The 23,274-nt window shown below is 39.2% G+C and overlaps 2 protein-coding genes across 2 annotated transcripts; one reads left to right on the top strand and one right to left on the bottom strand.

The window, feature by feature from the left end:
• On the bottom strand, positions 1-4,051 carry LOC117434583 (high choriolytic enzyme 1-like). Its single transcript, XM_034057165.3, has 10 exons — positions 3,908-4,051; positions 3,650-3,677; positions 3,289-3,330; positions 2,963-3,034; positions 2,711-2,866; positions 2,332-2,449; positions 1,735-1,913; positions 1,329-1,410; positions 861-985; positions 1-483 (listed from the first exon to the last, which is right to left on the bottom strand). Exons 1-10 carry the CDS (start codon positions 3,974-3,976, stop codon positions 470-472), a joined length of 885 nt encoding a protein of 294 aa, XP_033913056.3. The 5' UTR covers positions 3,977-4,051; the 3' UTR covers positions 1-469.
• Positions 4,052-7,485: 3,434 nt separating this feature from the next.
• LOC117434688 (nuclear pore complex protein Nup160-like) lies at positions 7,486-22,567 on the top strand. Its single transcript, XM_034057297.3, has 36 exons — positions 7,486-7,622; positions 8,485-8,593; positions 8,699-8,909; positions 9,343-9,565; positions 9,915-9,993; positions 10,381-10,495; positions 11,025-11,183; positions 11,465-11,542; positions 11,679-11,776; positions 11,915-11,999; positions 12,195-12,263; positions 12,444-12,527; positions 12,625-12,795; positions 13,124-13,226; positions 13,426-13,591; positions 13,874-14,001; positions 14,263-14,423; positions 14,863-14,999; positions 15,125-15,195; positions 15,302-15,461; positions 15,808-15,877; positions 16,292-16,390; positions 16,831-16,953; positions 17,342-17,434; positions 17,589-17,683; positions 17,951-18,047; positions 18,485-18,590; positions 18,939-19,099; positions 19,229-19,289; positions 19,430-19,540; positions 19,809-19,932; positions 20,240-20,341; positions 20,530-20,671; positions 21,093-21,218; positions 21,416-21,520; positions 21,789-22,567. The coding sequence occupies exons 1-36, from the start codon at positions 7,532-7,534 to the stop codon at positions 21,870-21,872; spliced, it is 4,197 nt and encodes a 1,398-aa protein (XP_033913188.2). The 5' UTR covers positions 7,486-7,531; the 3' UTR covers positions 21,873-22,567.
• The last annotated feature ends 707 nt before the right edge of the window (positions 22,568-23,274 follow it).

Here is a 23,274-nt window from a genome sequence, read left to right as displayed (position 1 = left end):
TCCATTGGAGATATGAGTTTATTGTTGAGGAGACTGAAAAAATGCAGTAAATAGTACTGTAGTTTGCAAGAAAGCTTTTTACTTTACAGTGATTTTCAAATTAAATTATGCACAAAACAAAAGCTGTCAAATTCCACTTCCATATTTCAATAGAATAACTGTATTATATGCATATATGCATTTACAGCCTCTTATTGCTGCAGATAGCAACGTCTTTATTTGGCTCTTCAGTGCAAACAAGACATGTTCTTCTTACTGTTAAAGAGCCCAGAATTATGCACTATAGGAACGAAGTGAACAGACACCAAGAGGGTGAAACCGAACAGGACTGCGCGACAGTCCAGCTTTTAAACACATACAACTTAAAGAAGCTTTTGCCATGTGTGCCATCATTCTTCAGACAGGTCAGGGTCAGGGTCAGGGTCATAGTCAGGGTCAGGTTCAGATTGCTGGATCCTCAGTTGCTAGATCACAGGTAGTTCCCTGAAATGACACAGGAATAACAAATAGATATTGTTGTATTATTATACATATGTTTCAAAGTGTATAAAAAAGCGTAGTGAAAAAATAATAATAATAATGTTTTCCAGTTTAAACTTCATGGAGTCTTTTTTAGATTATTTTTGTGTTGTATTTTCTGTTTCAGTCATTGCTCCTTGGTGGCATCAACAGAGCTCTCCGAATCATGCCTGTCCCTGAAACACTTTTCTAAGTGGTATTTCTTATTCTGCTTGAGGCAGAGTTTTGCAGGGGGTCAGGTCAACGGTTACATTGTTTGAGAGCCCTGTTGAATTTTAAAAAGCCTGAAACAGAAAACCAGGGGAATCTAAAGAACGGCTCATTTAAAGGACAACACTTACTGCAGTTGTAGAGCCTGTTGACTCTTTCAATATCAGTTTGGCTGAACTGAGTGGCTCGTCCAATTTCAACATTGGGGTCAGGTATGGGCTCAATAGTTGGTCTTCCATTGCTTGAGAAAGCATACCTACAATACACATTAGGGTTAGGGTTAGGGTTAAGGTTAGGGTTAGGGTTAGTAGAGAACAGTTGGCAGGAGTCCTGTTTTGTTACGTCACAATAGATAACTGCTAACCAATACATACACTTTCCTCATTCACACAGGTCCCCAATTTTATTGATCTGAGACTCTATTTGGTTTGTCGCTTTTTCGTTTTATGTTAAATCAGGATGTGGCTAAATCAGTATATACTTAAGATATAAACTAACACTTATGATGATGATGATGATGATGATGATGATGAGACAGTGGACCAGCGTTTCAGCTAGTGCAGTCAGTGTAATGATATTTATACTGCAGGAATACTTGCCTTCCATAGTGCATGACTGAGTCATAATCGTAAGGGGTGCCAAGGTTATTGGTATTCACTCTATTGAAATTATACTCCATTCCTTAGAGAAAAAGAATTGGAAAAATGGAAGAAAAAACTGAATATACAGAAAAGTTATATTTTACATGGCACTGACTGCAGCATAATCATAATACAAATATTGTGCAGTCTGATTTGTCAGTGTGGGGTTGTGGGAACCCAAAACCCCACCGTTCAAATGGCTCTATCACACCTTATTAATACACTTAAAATAGTGAAATATTTCTAAATGTTTAATAAATCACACAGCGCTTGGCACCAGGAATTACAGAGTGCAGTCGTTACTGTTTGACTGTGTGCATATTGGCAAGTTTGCAATAGCTAGAAGCATTAGGAGAACGCTCACCTTGCTGTATGTTCTCGTATAGAATGTTCACGTAGCTGTCCCGATCACTCCGCGTCTGTTCGTGGTTGAATCCCAGAGCGTGTAGAAACTCATGCTGGACCACTTGATGGTAGACACAATCGAGTCTGTTCAAGGACAACACCTGCCGCCCTCCTCGTCTGCCTATGAAGGAATAACACCTGAACAGCAACACAGGGAAGAAAAAGTCTGTCAGTCCCTGATGCACAGTGATGTATCCCATTAACTATAAAGATGAACTTTATTTTTAATTTTTTTACGGGATATACCCCCAGGCTTGTCTGTGCTTCACTGTGTTTTACTGCACTTTGGCTTCTGTGAAAAATAATGTACAAACTAAGCCGATACCTAAGATACATGTTCTTAGAATAAAATGGAAAACGATTGAGGGACACGCCCGAATCTTCAGGAAGAATTTGGGGTAACACTTTCAGATAATGGCTGCAAATTTCCTAATGAATTCTGGCTGAATACCACAGGAATAGCGCCTGATCATTTATTACAAAGGAACGTGGAATGAATTAACAGGGCTGAATTCAAAATGAACTCAAATGAAGTGCATAAAAAAGTGTTGTTTACCCAGAGCGCGACTGAACGGAGATGAAATCACGCTCGTTTGTTCTCCTTATGAATTCGATGCAGGTAAACTGGGCAAAAGAGCTCAAAGCCCCCTCGATTACTGCCCTGTCGTTTAAAGCTGCAGAAAAAAAAAAAAACTTGTCAAGAAAGACGCGTTTTCAATCATTATTTTATTGCAAATCCCAAATGATCAACTACTATCAATTCCGGTGCAGTTTAATAATCTCTGTCCAATGGTCTTGCTACAGTTAGACAACCATCATCTAGGATTTTCCAAATGAATGTATGAAATAATAATAATAATAATAATAATAATAATAAGGGTTTTTTAAATCAAGTTAGAAATGTCACTGTTGGTATAAATCGAAGATTTACTCACAGAAGTCATCGGACACTTCGAATGCAATGTATACAGTCCCCTGAGAGGACTGGGGCCATTTGCATGAACGCTCAGTGCAGGGGTCTGCGTTGGTGGATCCCAAGGGATCGACTGCAATGTCACCAAATCGAATGACTGTTCCGTCGGGGATTTTATCTGAAAAAGAACACAAGCAGCAGTGCATTTAATGCAGTTGCAGGCAGGTGACCTAGTAGGAAAGTGGCTGGGCAGGGGGTGAGGGCAGTTTCTTACCGAGGTTAGCGTTGGCTTTTTCAAGCAGGGTAGAAATGTCCATAGAGTCAGCACTCAGCTCGGTCTCGTTTTCTGTAAGATAGAGACGTTTCAAAATACCGTTTTAAAAATGTTTTCTTTTTTCTTGTATAAACATGCCATTTATGTCTAAAACTAATATATATATATATATATATATATATATATATATATATATATATATATATATATATATATATATTCAATGAATTATCTATGTTCAATCTTCATCAATACATATTTCTAGTGATTCTAGATTCTATTTGAATACATTATAGATGTAACAGTATTTTATTAGAAATTCTTACCAGGGTGTTTCGTCTTGACTTTCCAAACTTGATCCTCAGCATCTGAAACATCCATAAAATGAGTTTCTCTACAGCGTTTTTAACAATAAAAACTGGAGAAAAAAAACCCAGTAGTGGCCAGTAGAGTTTTAGCTTGTTTTCCTGTAGTAATATGTAATTGAGTTCAATGCAAAATGTATTCGGTGTTCTATAGAACCACACAGAGCTACACTCTCCGGAACGTTTGTTTTGGATCGGTTCTAAAAAAAAAAAACAAACATGTGAACTGTTCTGCCGTGGAAGTGGTAAGGAGCATTATAAAAGCTGAACATAACTGTCTTAAATATAAAATATAAAATAAAATAAATGTGTAAAACATTACCTGGATCAAACTTCATTGTTAAATCAACCTGCCATTGAGGACGAAAAAGGACGATATATATATATATATATATATATATATATATATATATATATATATATATATATATATATATATATATATATATATATTCTTTTTAGAAATGTTATACCAGTAGACCTAGTCAATGACCAAATAAATCATTACATTTTCAAATAAATAAATAAATAAACAAACAAGCAAAATGCATATTGATACAACTATATATGTTTGCCTCACCTCGACAGGGTAGCTTTGCAAGACAGAAAGCAGTGCAGAAGCAAAGGCGATAATCAGCAGTGCTTTCATCTTGAATCTTGAACACTGTGATACTGACTGTGAGTTGTGTCTGTCTGTACACTCTGTGTATTTATAACCCTTCTCAGCTACGAAAGACAGAACCTTTCAAACACATTGCACAAACCGATGGTGAAATACTTAACAGTTATAACAGAATTCTTCCTTCTGTCATAATCTTTACCATTGTTTCTAGCTAGCTAATTCTATATATGGTGATGGGCAATACAGATCTTGTAAACTATTTCGTTTAAGACTTTTGGTCCGGTCTATTTAATTAATAAGATTAAGGAATCAAGCAGGCAATAATTTCTGTTAATAACAATATTATTAGATAAGAACTAACACATACTGTAAGCATTGTAAAGCCCAGAGAGGTATGGTAAAGCAATTTTTAAAAAACTATATTAAATACATAGTCTAACCATGGCAAAAAAAACCTGCAAAAATATTGCGGTAAACGTTTATGAGAATCCTAATATCTTTTTAAATTAAAGAGGTATTTTATGTCAGGGTTGAGCACATCAGCATTCAAATGCAAATGATATGCATAAACCTCAGTTGCATTTAAATACAAATGATAGATTATTCAAAATTTGTCAAAATATATACTGAAACCCCTCTCCAATAATTTGCATACAAACACTTAATCAGAGCATGGAAGCTTTTCTCTATCAATTCAAACTGCTCCCTGTTATAACAAACCCCTTTAACCAGGGTCCTCAGACAATTAATGATCTGTTCTGAAGCTCTCAAATAACCCTGCAATTATTTTAACAATGCATCACTAATAGCTGAATCATTAATTGTACTTGAAGTTGGTTAAATAGAAACACTTGCTAAATGCATTTTAAATCAACCCAATCTATTCTGTCAAATGCAAATACTTTGCAAACAGATTCAAATGCAAAAAGAGGTTGCATTTTGTTGCTACAATAGCAAGTCCGCCTGATAATTAATAATCTGAGCTAAAACTACAATGGACAGTGATGGAGGACACACATACCTGCAATAGGATATTAAACAGGGATGGAATTAAATATTTTTAAAAGGTAGATGCTGACTCTAGACAGATGGAGGAGCTGGTCCAGGTGCACCGAGCGCTGCACACAGTCATTACACCTGCACTGGGGTTTTTTACACCTGTTCTGTAATGTCCTGCTAGATTCAATACAAACCTCTATTGCACCTACTGTCCAGCATTACTGAACACTGTCGATAGATAAGCTAAAGGGAATCCACTAATCTTCATTATCACAGATGTAGCAGTTACTCCAGCAAACTTGGCCCCCCTTAAAGGTATTTCTGCAGCACATATTCAAACGTCTCTATTTCAACACAGAGTCCTCTCTGGTATCCTGTATGCTGCAAGCACAGTGTGGCTGGTATACAGTTACAGTGGCAAACACAGCCCCAAACCGTTGGGATTAGGTAACAAGGGGGGGGGGGGGGGGGGGGGCTACTTTAAAATAGTTTACCCTTTTTGTGGCAGAAAGGGAAGGGTGTTAAGCGTTTAAAAAAAAAAAATCCAGCCAGCAGTTTATAACATAATGTATTTTATATATTTATGTATATTTTTAAGACAGCATGCTGTTGCTAGACCAGATTAGACTTGACATGGTTAACAGAAGGATAAATTAAGTTTTGTAATCTAATTTATTTTCTAGTTTCTACCTATATATTTTTTAATGGCCACACATGCATAATAACTTCCAGTGGAATCCCATGAGAACACATACTGCATTGGAATTCATAAATACATGTGTCCGTTAACGTATAACCACATTTAATTACATATGAACAAGCATGATTTATTAAACAATACAACAATCCATCCCTGTTCTACTTGCACCAAGACAAAGACATTTAGGCAAACATTTTTTACCCTTTAACGTACTGGGTGAAGTTAAATTAAATATGAATAGTCTCCACTGGATGTATTTACTATGCTTTTACTATGGGTCAACATTTACATGGGACCACGGCATTCAAAAGAGATGCATTCAACATGATCTTCAATAAGTCTGTCACAACAAAGAGTGGTTCTACAGTACGGGGCAATGGAAACACAAAGACATCTGATGGTATGAAGCTCAGTAAAATAATAAGTACCACATTATACTGTATATTAACTAATACACCACGCCTCAGTACCAGAGTGCTGTATTTCACTTCAAATCCACTGCTGATAAAGCTGTTTTCTGCTCATGCAGGGTAATAGCTTGCTACTGCAGTGCAATGATTTCCCAATGGCATTCTGGTTTATTAGCGCCATTTCATCATGACTGTCACAGCCTGATCATCTGCTGTCTTTTCTTCCCCTTGATCCCATTGCTGTGATGAAAACGCAATAGAGTCCCCAGCATTACAGAGCGAGTCTGTTTTTACCTGCCTTCCATCTATTTATTCAGACTTATGCTACCTGTGTAATACATGTGTTGGGTGCATTCATGTAAGCAGCAGTAACTTTTGGATTACTTTTGCAAACAAGACTGTCAAGACTGCATTGACTTCCTGCATGCAGAAGCACAGGTACTGAGAGTTAGTGTGAGTGATGCAATACAACATGAAGAAAGGCACACGAAGTAGAAAGCAGAGACCATGGACACGTTGTTTTTTTGCTAGTTTATTGTTTATTGCAGGCCATTTATCCCTCAGTTAAGTAACTTTGTTCTTCAGACAGTGGGGTGCTTAAAGGAGCCCGATACACTGCATTTCCCCATGTTTTCTAACACTTACCTATGCTCTTTCATTATAAAGTACTTTAATACACCTGCTTTGCGTATACCATGGCAGGTATTGAATAAATCCATTAATCAATTCAAGCAAGAAGTGTAGGCTAAGAGGCGGTGCTTTTTATTGAATAAAAGGAAAAAAGACCACAAAATTCCCTTCAAGTTAATGTTGTAATTACCATGTCTTTAAAATAACTTTCTTAATTTAGCATAACGACATTCTTAAAAAAAGTTTCTTATTGTTTTGCTTTTGATATTTTCCACACAATTATTGTGTATGAACAAGAATAAGGGAGTGGCAGTGTGTGTATATATATATATATATATATATATATATATATATATATATATATATATATATATATATATATATATATATATATTTACAACAATACATTTATACATTATATATATATATATATATATATATATATATATATATATATATATATATAATGTATTGTTGTTATGATTTTGTATGACATTATTAACTAAATAATTTATTATCTGTATAAAAGATACATTTAAAAAAAACAATAACATTTTTTTAAAAAGCGAAATAAAGGCTTCAATTTCTGGTCGTTTGCAGGTCATTAAAGCAATTCTGGATAGTTGAAATAATACCCGCGCGGCCACATTAAACATGGCAGAACGTGGGTATTTATTTATTCGCTTCAAAAGCGTGGATGTAACGGTATACCCGTGTACGGTTGGGAGCCCCATTCATGCAGCACAGCACGGGGCGGTACTGTGACTTTAACAATTTGAACCTCGCTCATAGCGGTTACTTGGACTCCTCCCTTCCAAAATCCCGTGTTTCAACGCGGGGAAGATGGCGGCGGTTCTGGAGAGGAGCTTTTTAGAGATTTGCGGGTTTGAGAGGGAAACTGTGCAGAGGTTCCGTGACATTACAGTAAACCCAGGTGAAAAGAATAAACATATTATATATAGAAAGTGATTTACGAACAGGTTTTTTGGTTACAAAAACGAGTAGCATTTACTGAAGGATGGGATGTGTAATTCTGTTTAGTCAATGCCATGCCGCCCGGCCACTAGTACTACATTCGTCATGTGCCTTTTTTAAACTAAATATTGTAAAATAAATAATTTGTTGTCCCAACATGTAGGTTAATATTTCAAATAGATATGACTATCAAGCTGTTTTTTGTGGCTATAGTCCACCAAGGAAACGGTACACTAGTACCGGTAAACGTGAAGTTGCTAATTACAAATATACATTGTTTTGGGGGCGGGTGTGGACTCAAGACGGACACTTTGTATAGTATTAGCCTATATTCGTCAGTAGGACATGCAAGTCCATCTAGTGTCCTATTTGCTTTCTTCATATGTATGTGTCCATGTGTTACTTTAAATCCAATTGGATAATGTAAATCTTACAGGAAAAGAAGGGATATAGGATTCTGGAAGTAACTCCATAGAATGATGGAAGAAAATTGAAAATCCTATAGGCTTGTTTTTCACCAGGGTAATTTCATGTACAAGCATTAGAAAAGTTTTTACTGACAGTTCTTTATTGTTGCTATTCTTTGTTTGACAGTTACTGGTCAGTTTTTTTTACCACAGTCTTGTTTTTTAAGTACCCTATTGGTGAAAATGCAGTCAAATATAATTCCTTGGATGTTTGCCAGAGCTGTTACTTATAAATGACCAGTGTTTGTGTTTACACATACAATTATTTGAAAGCATTGCCTCTTAGATATTCCCAGAGCAGACATAGATGGCTTGTTAAAAGATAATATAAAAACTGCTATTGCTTTTTTGCAGGAGTGAATTCTCTTCCAGGAGCGGTGAAATACCCAGACAGTGCCGGCGGATTCTACTATGAAGAAAGTGGCAAGCTCTTATCGGTTACCAGCAACCGGTTCATACACTGGTGAGTAGCGCATTGGTCAACATCCATTGCAAGGTGACCAGCTGCCTTTATCATCCTGTGCCCTCCTTGTTATATCATTGCTTAAAATGCTGTCTCTCTTCACAGGACCACCTCTGGGGACGCGCTACAGCTGGTGGAGCAATCCCTGGATACCAACCTCCTGAACAACGCTGTCAGGCTGAGGATCGTGAACTGCAACCTGCTCCCTGGAGGAGTACATCTGCAGGAGACGCAAAGTCATGTGATCATTCTCATAGTGACCAATCAGAGTGTGCACAGGGTGGTGCTGCCTCACCCGGCGCGGATGTACAGGAGTGTACGTGTTGAAACCACAGTTTCTTAGTTGTGTATTTTATTTTTTTCATGTGCTCCACCTATTCAAGCAGTTGGTTGCATAATAACAATAATTGTAATGAAAAACATTTTATTATGGCTGTGTAGTTAGTTGAGCGGTTTCTTTCTCTCTCTTTTTGAAGTGTCTTGAGAGATTTCCATCATTTGAATTTTGTGTGTGCTGTACGTCAGTGTTGATGATTAACGGCCTTGTCTTGCAAGTCTTCTGGCTATTGAAAATAAGCTCTGATTGCCAGTGCGGTCCGATTTGTATTATAAGGGGAACGGCTCTGAAAATGGATCTGTTCCTCGTGTGACCACCAGGCTTTCCTTACACATCACTGGGAAAGAACAGTCCTTTTGCGTGTTGGTTTCTGTCACAGAAGTAGCTCATTCTGTCACTGTTTCCTGTGTAGGAGCTGGTTACGGAGACGCAGATGCAGTCTGTATTCACTGACATCGGGAAGGTGGACTTCAGAGATCCTCAGAACAGTTATGTGATTCCCTCCATCCCGGGGCAGTTCCCGAACTCCACAGCATCCACGGCGTGGCTCAGCAGCGAGGGTGAGGCACTGTTCGCTCTGCCGTCGACCTCTGGAGGCATTCTGATCATCAAACTACCTCCACATGACGTGCAAGGTAAAGAGCCACAGACTGGTATATAGGAGAGTGCAAATAGGTTTTTCTGAGGGGGTGGTGGATTAGGTTTAACCGTCTTTTTGCACAATTATAGGTTTTTATTTTATTTAGCTCTGGTTTCTAATCCATGAATGTATTGATATTTTTTCTAGTAAACATGAAATGTATTCTATTAGCAGTCACATTCTAAATATGTGACTGGTGATAAATTGATCATAAATATGCCAATTTAAAAGCACTAGTCCAATATACTTACAGTATTTACTAGAGGTTTTGTTATATCCCTGTATATACCTCATTGAAGTGTTTATTACTAAGCATGTTTATTATATGTGTGTTCGTTTTTTAGGCAGTGTTTCTATTCTGGAGTTGAAGCAGAGCTCTGTAATGCAGAGATTTCTCACCGGTTGGATGCCAACAGCAATAAGGTAAGAGGGGGTAAAAGCTTTCCTGATCATACTTGGTTATGGAAATAATAGGTGAAATGTGATTGATTGCAAGGATGGAAATGAGATTCCTATTTCACAGCAGTTTCACACATTCCAGGTTTTGCTACAAGCTTGATTAGCCACTGTCTATAGGTAACAACCTCAGGTGTGTCTTATTAAACTAGTAAAACCAGGAGTGGATCAAACTGCTATGCAATGGGAGTCTTATTCCTATCGCTGGATTAATACCTATTATTCGGTTTATAGAGTTTAAAATCAGATCAACCCTTTGAGAGTGTTTGTTTCTGTCTTGCATGAAAGGTGATTTCCTACAGACTTTACCATGGCTCATGGTAACCTAGCACACGTTTTTATTTTCATTTCCAGAGGAGACCAGGGTCCGTCAGATCTTCCCCTCAGTCTTGCGGTTCGGCAGCTGGAAAACGATGCCTTCATCTTTGCTCTGTGCCAGGACCACAAACTCCGAATGTGGTCATACAAAGCAAGTACCTTTTATTATTATTATTATTATTATTATTATTATTATTATTATGTAGGCATTTATAGGAGATTGCCCTTGAGGGCATTCCACATTTACAAGTTATCAAATAATTAACAGAGTAATACCTGAATAGAGCTGTAATCGGTAATTAAGTGTGTGGTTGGTGTAACATATACAGGGCTGGAAATAAGACTCCTATTGTATAGCAGTTGGACCTTTTCCGGGTTTTACTTTGCTTTTAATGAGACAGACAAGTGTATTGAAATTGCTATGCGATAGGAGTCTTATTTCCATCCCTGTATTTGTTACACCAACCATTCACTTAATTACCGATTGCATCTCTATTCAGGTATTACTCCGTTAATTATTTGATAACCTGTGCTATGCTGTGCACCTCCTGATCTAAGAAAACCTTAAGGATTGTGTTTAGTTTTTATAAAGTTCTCTTTGCGGTCACAACACTCCTTTTTAGCCTAGCTATCGTAGTGCTGGCCTGTGCCGCTGTGTATGACCCTTGTGTTCTTGACAGGACCAGATGTGCCTGATGGTGGCTGACATGATGGAGTACATGCCGGTGAACAGGGATGTGAAGCACTCTTCCGGGCAGGGACACAAGCTCAGGCTGTCCTTCTCTCCTTCCACAGGGCTCTGTCTTGGGGTCTATCTCGCCGTTCCAAAGAGAGGACAGGTACCTAGTGCTCCTTCAAATTCACTTTGCTAACAAAGTCGCACACAATTTAACATACTGTATAAGTATTTGTTACACGTCTTTCTATGCCAGTTTTTATTTTTCTAAAATAAGCATCAGAAAAAAAGCAGTAATATAATTTAATAATAATAAAGAAACTTCCAGTCTAAACTACGTTTTTTTTGGTATTTTTAAATTTAGCGATCTTGAGTGTTTTATGTTTATGAATGTAAATTGTGTGTCTTTTCTGAACTAATTTTTCTCCCCCTGTCTTGTTTCAGTTCTGTGTTTTCCAGTTAGTCAGTACAGAGAGTAACAGATACAGCCTGGATCACATCTCCTCACTGTTTGCGACACAGGTATGGCTTTTTAATCCACTTAACATTTTTCAAGGATGGAAATTGCATAGCTATTTTCACCCATTCCAGGTTTTAATACAAGCTTGAAAAATAGGAGTTAATTAAACAATGTTTCCTCTGCTGTGTTTGTTCCCAGGAGACTTTGATTGACTTTTCATTGACCTCCACTGATGTCTGGGCTCTCTGGCAAGATGATGAAAACCAAACTATTGTTAAATACATCAACTTTGAACAGTAAGTAGAGAAAGGAACTTCAGTAGAACCTCGGGCTGGATTTCTGCATAGGAACTCCAATATGCATAGCAAAGAGTGCCGTTAAGATCGATATGATGTTTATCCACAATCTTGTTTCTACTTTTTTTTTTTAAACAGTAATCAAGCTGCACAGTGGAACCAGGTTTTTGTTCAGCCTCCACCTGCAGAGGAAGTTACTGTTGGGGAAGAAGATGATCCCAGGGTATGTATTTAGAAAACTGCTTAACAACGTTACCTGTTAAGTTTAAATTGAATGGAATAATAGCACAACACCAAAATGTCTTTTACTTTATTTTCATTCTGTATACCCTGTGGTGCAGATGAGAAAACACATGTTTTATAGTGAAGTTTTTTCTTTTTCTTTCTTTGTACATTTTAAATTTTTTATGTAATACAGGAAGCCTACCTGGGAAGCCTCTTCTCTCCATCACAGTTTACAACAACCGCTCTTGTCAAAGCTCTGCAGGTAAGTTAACAAACGTGTCGGATTATCAAAGGTGCTAGAAATCATATTAAACTCTTCTGGTTTGCTTCTGTGTTTTGCCCATTGTGTTTTTTTAGTTGTTTATTCATACAGTAGATCAGTTTGTTATGCAATACCCTATGATCATGTTTACAAAGCTAACCTAATTGTGCTTTAATTCAGATCTATCGTCGAGGTGGGGAGAAAATTCTAGATCTGTCCTGGGAAGCTCTGAAGAAGGAGGTGACGGTCGCTGTAGAAAACGAGGTGGGTCCTTTTGAGCCTTGGAGTCAAAGCAGTGCATTTTCAAAGTGCGAGCTGCTTACTTATTAACATTTGGTTGCCCCTCCTTCCTCTCTCGTAGCTCCAGGGCAGTGTGACAGAGTACGAGTTTTCCCAGGAGGAGTATCGGCAGTTACAGGTGGAGTTCTGGTCCAAGTTCTACGCCTGCTGTCTACAGTACCAGGAGGCACTGTCCAGCCCCCTCGCCCTGCATGTCAACCCCCGCACAGCTATGGTCTGTCTGCTCAAAAAGGTGAAGGAACCTGCTGCTACTAAACAGGGGTATGACTGTATTCTACAGGGTGTCCCATGAGTCGGGTATCGTATCATTTATTATGCACTCTCCCTGTTAATCAAGACAGCCACACATCAAAATGATTTGAATCCTTAAAGACATTTCACACCTGAAAGAAATCTACAACCAAAATGAATTAGTTATGCCTCTCATGCCAGACCTTTGGGACATCCTGCGTTTATAGAAGTTGTGGTGGGGTGGAGGGTAGAGAGAATCTCTGTACCGTACAAGCTACAGCCTGTTAAGTGCGTTAGGTTTTCCGAATGTCATTCTGTTTCCTCTCCAGGGATACATCTCCTTCCTGATTCCCTGCTTTGCTGTGGATCACCTCTACCTGTGCTCTGAGGGCCACCTGTCCAACGAGGAGGAGGAGACGCCTGTCACTGATGGTGGGTATCAGTGCAGAGAGCGTGCCGTTCACCTGCTGCTTGATAACTATTTGATATACAGTAAGGTTATAAATATTTCTAGCCGGACTACATCACTGGATTTAGTCCCAAGCCATCAAATTTAAAAATCACGATTAACCCTGTCATGTTTGTTACTAACGCTGTTTGTTAACATGCATTGGTTTTTCTTTGCTGGCAGATCCCGATGCAGCTCGGGACATCCTGCAGCTGGTGCAGTGCCTGCGGCTGATCCGTGAGTCTGTCACTGAAGAGATGGCCTGCGTGATGGAGAAAGCGCTGGAGCACATGCAGTCACCGGAGAGAGCGGCCGAACAGGTCCTGGAGTGTCTCCTCGGCAGTGACCAGTGAGTGGAAACTCTCCCCCGCTCCAGGTTTAACAGAGAAAAGGAAATAATGATGATCTTTAGGATCTGGATGGAGGATTAATTAGATCAGTTATATAATTTTGAACCGGGATGTAACAAGGCCTACGTAACCCTCCTTGTGTCTAGGCCCTTGTTTTTCTGTTTCTCATTTTGGAGCACCTTGAGTTCAATGACTTGAGTTTTAGTTAAGCAAAATGTTTTTCATTGTGTCTCCGGTTGAGATATCTCAGCTAAGTGTTTATTGCTTTTGTTGTGTTGTAGTGACAACGTGATTGAAGACGTTCAGAATAAGATGCAGGCTATCCAAAACCCTGTGAATGCGATGACTATTCTTCTCCGGGAGATGAATTATGAAATTGAGACGCCGATGGAGGACAATCTGGGTGCAGGTAGGTAACGGTTAGCTGCTGAACATTTTACTTGTTGCTTATTGAGATTTGATCGTTAACCTTTTACTCTGCTGATGACTTAATTGCCATTTATGCAAACACAGATAGAAATAAAATGAAACGCACAGTGATCTGTAATGTGTTCCTAGCACAGTGTTAGGGGGATGTACAGTATATGTTTGGACAGCTGGATACTTTATCCAGTTCATATTCTGAAGTGTACAAGCGTGTGCACTGTATGTGTTAAATTTTGTTTTCCAGTTCAGCCTCTGAATGTGCGGATGAGTCTGTCCCAGCTCTTTGGAAGCAGTGCTGCAGTGCATCTCGTGGGCCAGGCTGTGTGTCAGAATGCCATGACGCGCTTTCTGCTTTGTCGGGACCTGCTCATCCTACAGCAGCTCTATCTGCACCTGGGTGGAGAGGTGAGTTCTTTATAACGCTGCGTTGGTTTTTATATTCTAAATCACACTGCCACACTCGGACAATCAAAACGGAAGATTTTAGAACATTCCAGTGCATCTTTTGCAACTGACACGCATTCTAAAGACCTGGATAACCGCACTGTCGATTTTATATTGTTTTTATTTATTTTTTTGTACAGAAGACCCCATCTCTTATGGTATAAAAATGTGAACTGTACTTATTACATTTATTTCCACTGTGTTATCTTTCTGACATCAGGGCAACCTGCAAATCTGGCAGAACGATTCCATATAGATAGATAGATAATTTTATTTTTTTGACATGAATGAAGGTGTACTCCTTTTTTTTGTTGTTTTTTTAAATTTATTTAATTGTTTGTTTGCAATTCTGTTTTAAAAAAAAAAAAGCCCTTGCTAAGTGAGCCATGTTGTGTTTCAGGTCTATTTTGGAGAGGACGGGCAGCTCTATCAGCTGCAACAGGACCTGGTTTCTCGAACGTCGCACTGTCTGTGCTCCTATTACCTGGTCAGGTGGGCGAGCAGGTGTCTGTCCACAGCAGTGCCGATGGACACCCTGTAAGTAAAGTCAGCAACTACTCTACTTGGTAGACAAACCAGTTAATATGATCGACACTTGGATTTGAGACGTGGATATCTATATAAAGCCTTTCATTTTATATCATGATACTTTTTCTTTACAGGGAGGCCAACCTGCAGCATCTCTCTGTACTGGATATGTCTGATTCTGCTGCTCTGACTCCAAATAAATCAGGTACGTGTTTTTTTTTTTTTATTGAATGTATTTTTTACAAGCCAGTTGTTTGAGGATGTCATTTTTTTTCCCCCAAATACTATAATTCTGCTTCCTCTATTTGCAGTGTCAAGTCCCCAGACTGTGGTGGAGTTATTTTTCCAAACCGTGGCCAGGAAACGCATCATCTACCAGATATACGCTCAGCCAGACACACCATTGACCCAAGCCGTCTTGAACTGGTCGGAGTTAATTGCAGCAATCTCTGTCTACCTCTTGCAGCACTTGTATCCTTTGCACTCCCAAGTTATTTAAGAAATCCACAAAGACGTCTGCATTTGCTTGTATAACACTGTTACCTAGACGTTCTGGCATATGGAAAACTGCCTGTGTTGAACTAGGCTCGTTGGAGCATGAGGAATGTTGAAGGCTGAGATCAGTCTACAGTTTATACATTTTTGACATCTATGCTTACCGTAACTCTTCCATGCTTGACTGTTTCATAAACTACTTTAAATAGCTGGAACGTTTGTGTTTGTCAGTGTTCCACTGAAATCCGTCCGTATTCAATACCATGTGAAGCCACATGTGTTCTTCCAGTTGAGTCATTGTCCCTTAACCTAAATTAACCAGATGGCCCAGTAACCCTGGTTTTCTGTTCCTAGAGTGCATGATGGGAAATTGCCAGTACACACAACTCCAGGTAAAGCATCCAGAAGATCAGACACATACAAGAGCACACAAATACAGATGGGGTGTACAAATGAAGGGTTTTTTTTATCCTTGGGTTATTTGCTTTCTAAGATCTGCCAGAGTATTATAACTAAATGTATTAGAAAAATATTGTTTGCTTTGTCAATTAATTTCATCACAGATGGTGGAAATCCCCCCCCCCCCCCCAAAAAAAAAAATGACTCCAAACTGTTTTTGTGTAAGCCAGGGTTATTTATTACAAAGGAACTTGCTGAATGTTTGCAATCATGTGTTTGGGTTCTTATACAGTATAGTACATATACAATCTGCTGTCACCATGGCCTATGATTTATTAAATATACTGGGATTGCTGTATTGGATTGGAATGAAGAAGAGGTTGACTCGCTCGATCTGTCTTTTTAAGGAACACATTCGTCTGATCAGTCCTTGGTGCCAGGTGAACGTGGGGTCTTGCAGGTTTGTGCTGGGACAGTGCTATTTGGCCACAGGAGAAGGTCACAAGGTATGTGCTGTTCTCTGATTGCTCAATAATAAGCGCAATATTAAAAACCAATATACTAAATGCTGAATATTTTAAACTTCCAACATGATTTTATTAAACAGACACATTATTACTGCTGACACTAAGGCTGCCAGTATCTTTAGAACATATTGTAAGAATGCTGAAATAAGACAGTATGCTAGGTCCAGGATACTAACCATAAGTGTGTAATATTGAAAGAGCTGACCTTTTGTATGTATGTAGTGTTCTGTTTAACAGAAATGTTAATTGATTTAAAGTGTCATAATACAATGTTTTGGCTTTTTATATAGCGCTCTTCATGCAGAGAATCCCAGGGTGCTTTACAATATTTTTTTTTAAAAGCCATTGGCCAATCAATCCAGCTCATGAATCAATTAACCCCCCATATTTCTTTATGTATCTGTTTTTGTTTTTTACAGGCGCTGCAGTGTTTCCAGGAGGCAGCAACAGAGGTTGGGAAGGAGGAGTTTCTGGACAGGCTGATTGGCGGCTCAGATGAAGAGGAGGCAGCTTCAGCTCCCCGGCTGCAGTATTACAACAAGGTAAAGAACTGGCACCGCAGTGAACTACAGCACAGATAATCAGGGAGCTGTACTTGCTAATCAAACTCCACCATTCAAAACTTCAATTTATTCTTGGGTAAAACCTACCAGAAATGGCCAACCTTCCACTTGCCATTTCCGCTGACTTGCTACTTTGTCTTTTACCTTTTAGAATCAATAAAATTGGACTGTTTTTATTAAACATATATTTGAAGTTACTCAAAGTTCTATAGTGTGTGTTGTGCTTAATTGGAGAGTAATAACCAACTACTAAATGCCTTTTCTTCAAAAATCTTCACAGGGTATATAATATGAATAGGTAAGGATGTGATCTGATGTTCATGGCCCAGATCTTTTGACCGATTTGGCTGATGTATTTTTCCTTTAGGTTCTGAGATTGCTGGAAGATGTTGGGTTACCCGAACTCGTCATTCAGTTGTCAACGATGGCAATTTCAGAAGCTACCGACGTGCGAAGCCAGGTAAGTGTCCCATAACCCTTTTGTACAATTGCACATATACCAGGAAATTGGTGAGTGTGTGTCTTTAAGGATATAATGGTAAATTATCCTACTGTTTCTGATAACCAGTAGTGACTAGTGGGAATACTAAAGGTCTTTTTATGTTCTTCTGTAGGCTGCCCTCCAAACCCGTATTTTTAAACACCATCTTGACCTTGGACACAACAAACAGGCGTACGAGGCACTGACCCAGAATCCAGATCCCTGCAGGTAGCGTCCCAACGCTCGAGCAAAACAGAAACCCTGCTTGTTTCTGGCTTTTTCTTCGTAACAGTGGACTCACGCTGACTTCGATGTTACACAAACCATGCTAGTGATTTGCACACATCTTAAGACAGGAAGACTGCATTAAGTGTTGCCATTCATAGCAACAAAAAACATGCTTGCGATAGACTGTTTTCACTAAGTGATGTCGATATCCAGGTGCATTGTTCATCTCTCATATGTTCTTCTGTCTGGTCTCTGTCCACTCTGCAGGCAGCTGGACTGTCTGCGGCAGCTGGTTGTGGTGTTGTGTGAACGCTCACAGCTTCATGACCTGGTTGAGTTTCCTTACGTCAACCTGCATGATGAGGTGAGTACCGGAGAATGGAACAGCTCTGCTAGCCAGGATGCAGTACATTCACGACCCCAAGCACAAATAAGCTGGCAAGGCCGATTTTTTTATTTTTTGGATAAGTAATCCATATCAAACTACTGGCAAGCCTGTGACTGTATCAGAATTGATCTATCCCCAGAAAAAATAATGCGATTCCCATGATATTCCCATGACTTGACAGTGTTTTTTGTGGAACGATCCTATAGGGATTCCAACTGGCTTATTGGCAGCTCCTGGTGTGGGGCAGTTATAAAACGGAAAGTTTGGAACCCTGCTTGCCTGACATGGCAATAGAGTATATAAGTAGTTTTTTTTTAATATAATCAAGTTTCTGTTTTGCAGAAGTGGGTGCTGCACATTTGCTTGATTTCCTTTGGTGTTCCAACTAGACTTAAAGGTGCCTTGTGTTTCAGGTGGTTACTATCATTGAATCTCGAGCTCGGGCGGTTGACCTGATGACTCACAATTACTACGAGCTGCTGTATGCTTTTCACATCAACCGGCACAACTACAGAAAAGGTAAGAACTGGATATATATATATATATATATATATATATATATATATATATATATATATATATATATATATACAAATTATTGGCTGTACTCTTTATTCAATCTGTGTTCCAAAAATGAATTGCGTGCCTGGTATAGAAAAGCTGAGTATATGTGAGGTGTGGTTTATCAAGCATGAAATATTAGCGAGCAAGACATTTTCACTACATGTATACTTTAATATTTCTGCTTGTTCGTGTAAATATGTCCGTAGCGGGACGTTCGCAAAATGAAGTTTCTGCAGACAGCGCAGTGCGAGTGTAGTTAACGCCCATAAGCCTCTGGTTAACATTGGTGTTTTTCCCTGCCAGCCGGCACAGTGATGTTTGAGTACGGGATGCGCCTCGGGAGAGAGGTCCGGACTCTCAATGGTCTGCAGAAACAGGTCAACTGTTACCTTTGTGCCTTGAACTGCTTGAGGCTCATCAGACCAGAGTATGCCTGGATTGTGCAGCCGGTGTCTGGAGGAGTGGTGAGTCTTATCAATTAGCTCCTACCCTGTATTCTTTTGAGATTACATAGGACACATTGCATTCATTCTGTTTTAATATATGGTTAATTATGATTTATATAATTTTATTTTTTTCCCTCCCATGTTCAGTATGAGCGCCCAGGGGCATCACCAAAGAGAAACTACGATGGTGAGTGTGCTGCAAACCCAGGTAGGTTACCACAGTCCAGTTCTCTTAATGCATGCTATTCTCATTTGTGTGAGTGCGTGTGTCTGCTCACACTGCTTTGCAGTAACAGGGAGCAGAAGCTTTCCGTGAATAATGCGCTTGAAACTTGTGTTTTATTACAGCCGGCCATCGGATTGAAATCCTGGAGCTGAAGGATTTGCAGAAGGAATACATTCTGGCTCGAAACCGCATGACCCTCGCGCAACACGACCCTAATTCAGCTGCCATTGCAGGTGTGCTATACTGTTTCCATGCAATTTGTAGGGCCAAGTTTTATTGAAGTTTGTAAAAGGGCAGTTACTTAAAGGAAAACTACAGCTTTACTGTAGTTTACTGTGAAAGATTAAAAACTGGTGCTTTGAAAGTAATTATGGACTACTGAGAGTTGTGTGCAATTGGCACTGTGTGCAACTTGTTTACCACTCTGTTTTTCTCCCATAGCAATCAGTTGTGACAGTAGAAATGTGTTGACTTTAACCCTACGTCTTCTTTGCCTTACAGGAAATGCCTCTGCAGTGGAGATGGTGGCCCTGTTGATTCAGGCCGGTCTGTTTGACGCCGCCCTGTCCCTCTGCCAGACTTTTAAACTCTCCCTGCCCCCAGTCTTTGAGGGACTGGCCTTCAAGTAAGTCTGGTTAACACAGTATAGCTGTGTGCACGGTGGGAACACAGTAGACCAGCTCATTAGAAGTGGGTTTGTTTGTTTGTTTGTTTTAATAATTTAAAGTAGTGCATAACTTCTTTTTTAATATTCAGACATCTCCAACAAAACTAGTTTGAATAAGAAGCCTAATCATGCACTATATTTCAGTGGAGAATTCTGTTTACCCCAACAAAAATACAAAACAGAGGAACGCTCTTGTGCACAGTTGAGAGCGTTCAATGTTGAGGATGCCAGAGCAGTGCCTTACTTTTCTTTCCTTTCTCTGCAGGTGCATTAAGTTGCAGTATGGGGGAGAGGCCATTCAATCTGAAGCCTGGGACTGGCTAGCTGCAAATCAACTCTCATCTGTTATATCTACCAAAGAATCAAGGTACATTTTTAATGGCTTGTCAGCACACTTGATTACCATTTTGTGATTTGTTTGCCTGGGATACTGCTTATGTGGAGCAGTAAAATCAATAGTATATGTGGAATACCCTGTGGGTATTGTGGTTGAGAGTTGTGTTCTTCAAATCATACACACCTCCCCTTGTTAAATGGTCCTCTTTTCTTTTCTAGTGCAACTGATGAGGCGTGGCGCCTGCTGTCCTCCTACCTTGAGCGGTATAAGTGTCAGAATGGCCAGTACCATCGCTGTGTCATAAACAAGCTGCTCTCTCATGGAGTGCCAATACCAAACTGGCTTGTTAACTGTTACAAGGCAAGTCCCATGCTTTCTGGGTCAAATCCCATCTGAAACTGGCAGGGCACCTACAGGGAGTTGTGCTTTGGTGGTGATTGGAGCCAGTTAACCCCAGCTTGCTTCAGCATCCCCTACTGGTCAGGGCATGTCTTCCTGGCTAGTCTCTTGTTTCGAGGGGTTCAGGACCCTAGGTAGCATCCACTGAAAAGAGAAAACGGTGGGAACCAAGCTTGCACAGTGACCTTAAGTCCTCTGGATCGGTAAACGAGTTGCACCTGAATTGTGCATTTCAAAATGGGTAGAGAAAAAATTGTGAATTGATAAATGGCTTTAAAAAATAAAACACTGCTCTGCATTTACTGAGCGGTTGTGATGCTTTTGTCACTATTTAGTGTGTTTCTTACAAGTGACTTGACTCTCCTCCCTATTCCTCCTGCAGGAAATTGATGCTGCTGGCCTGCTCCGTCTTTACTTGAACTACGACCTTCTAGAAGAAGCAGCGGAGCTGGTGCTTGAATTTGTGGATGCCTTGCTGGGGAAGGGACACCAGTACTTTGGAATTGAAGTAAGTTGCAGCTGACACTCCTAATTTCTTGCAGCATACATTTTCTTCAGTTTAGTTTCAGGTAATCCAAGGTGCACTGCATTACAACATGGGATTTGTTGAGATAATTCAGTGGTTTGGGTGCCAGTAATGGAATGACAGTGTTACCTGCAAATTTAAGTTATTTTTACTAACTGGGAACACTGGCTTCTTTTCAGAGACCCCTGTCGGCCACAGCTCCACTGGTTTGGCTACCTTACTTGGCCATTGATCAGCTGCTGCAGGCACTTGGAGAGAATCAGTCTAATATCAACAATGCTAATGTAAGTGGACTTTTTTATGTTTTCGTGTTGCTATATAAACATGTTTCCCATGGAGGTGGGGGGTGGGAGGATCAAGTCTCTTGATGCTGACCTGAAATTGACTAAAACTCATGTAATCCTTAAGTCTCAATTGAAGCACAAAGATTGCTTCAGTGTATAACCTTTGCATTATTTTAGTTTTGCAAAGTGTTTATACAACAGTAACGTACATTTTCGTTCAAATCCATTCATTGATTAATTGTCCCCCTTTTTTTTTTTTTTTTTCTAGCTTCACCAGAAGTTGCAAGACAAGCTGGCACTGTACTACAAGCATGTTAGCCAGGCTACCATCAGACGACAGCAGAATACCTAAACTGTTACTGGATTGTACAGACAAGCCTGCTCTACAAAGCACTGCCTCGTTGAAGACTTGTTCATGCTGCTCATTTACTTAATGATCTATTAAAAATAATGCAAAATTGACAATGTATTTTTCTATCAATATCAAGAAATCGGTTCATAATATTTGTGTATGGAAATGTTTTGAGGGCGGTCTTTTATTTTTAAGACTAGCTGAAGAAACATTTAGCACTGAGTGGGCCAAGCACTCTATATACAGCCCCAGAACTTCTTGGCATAGTTTTGTAAAACTTTTAATGTTATGGTAATGTGGCTTGTTGGAATTGTACTCATTTAAGTACTGTACCTACAGGGATATAAATCAGATTGTCCTTTATGGTCACACAAGAGGAAAGAGGACAGTATATTTCTTTATAGAACAGTCACCTTTTTTTTCTAGTTTGGATTTTTGATTTCATTGCCTTCTGATTGCATACTTGTCTTTTCTACCCAAATGTAAGCTTAAGAATATCCACCTTTATGTATTTCTATTTTTTTTTCCCCCAAACGTACATTGAAACGTGGCACTTTGTACAGCATTGCCTGTTTTCTTAAACTGAAATTTGTATTGACCTTTTTAAAGTGTGTCCTGCAAAGCAAAATGTGGTTTTTTACAATCTGTTTCTTTGTTCAATATTAAATGTACATATAATAAAAGCGAAAAAAAAAAAAAAACCCAGTTTTTCTCTTTTGTGATTTGACTATCTTACATATTATAACTGCAGGAATACAACATGCACTGTTTGTCTTGATTTAAGTTGGTGTAACCAGGCAGAGCATGGGTGTGAACCAGCAACCCTGCGCACTGCAAGCGAGCATCTTAACCGAAATGAGCCTTGCTTCTCTGCAGCGGTGGTTTAAGCGATTTTAACCTCATCTCACAATGGGCCAGAATCCGTATGTATCACACAACACTGTCTGTTACACTGGTGCTACAAATCCATTAACCCTTAAATGTATGATTTGTTTATATCCTTAACACTACGTCTATTTTTTAATAGAATGGCATTTTGTAAGATTTTTTTACTGTGTAATAATCCCATCCATCAAAATTCAGGTGTTTTTGGCTAAATGACTTACATGGAGATCCTAATAAACATGTTGAGAGAGAGAGAAGAAAACAAAAGCCTGTGTGCCTGGGAGATTTAATAGAATATATTTCTGATAAAGGTGTCTTAAATATAGTAATTGCATACAGTTTACAAAATGCCATATCATACGGGCAATCCATTAACTAACAAGTTACCCATAAGATAACAAGTAGAAAATGTATCCCAATATCTTAACCTGTCAATGTGTTTTTAAACTCTCAACTAGTCCAGGGTAAACTACAAAAGTTGAGACCTATATCTCTGTATGTCCTTCGATAGCTGAAT

Source organism: Acipenser ruthenus, chromosome 28, assembly GCF_902713425.1.
Source record: "Acipenser ruthenus chromosome 28, fAciRut3.2 maternal haplotype, whole genome shotgun sequence".
In the NCBI taxonomy this organism is placed as follows: Eukaryota; Metazoa; Chordata; class Actinopteri; order Acipenseriformes; family Acipenseridae; genus Acipenser; species Acipenser ruthenus.
This window is presented reverse-complemented; position numbering and strand designations above follow the sequence as displayed.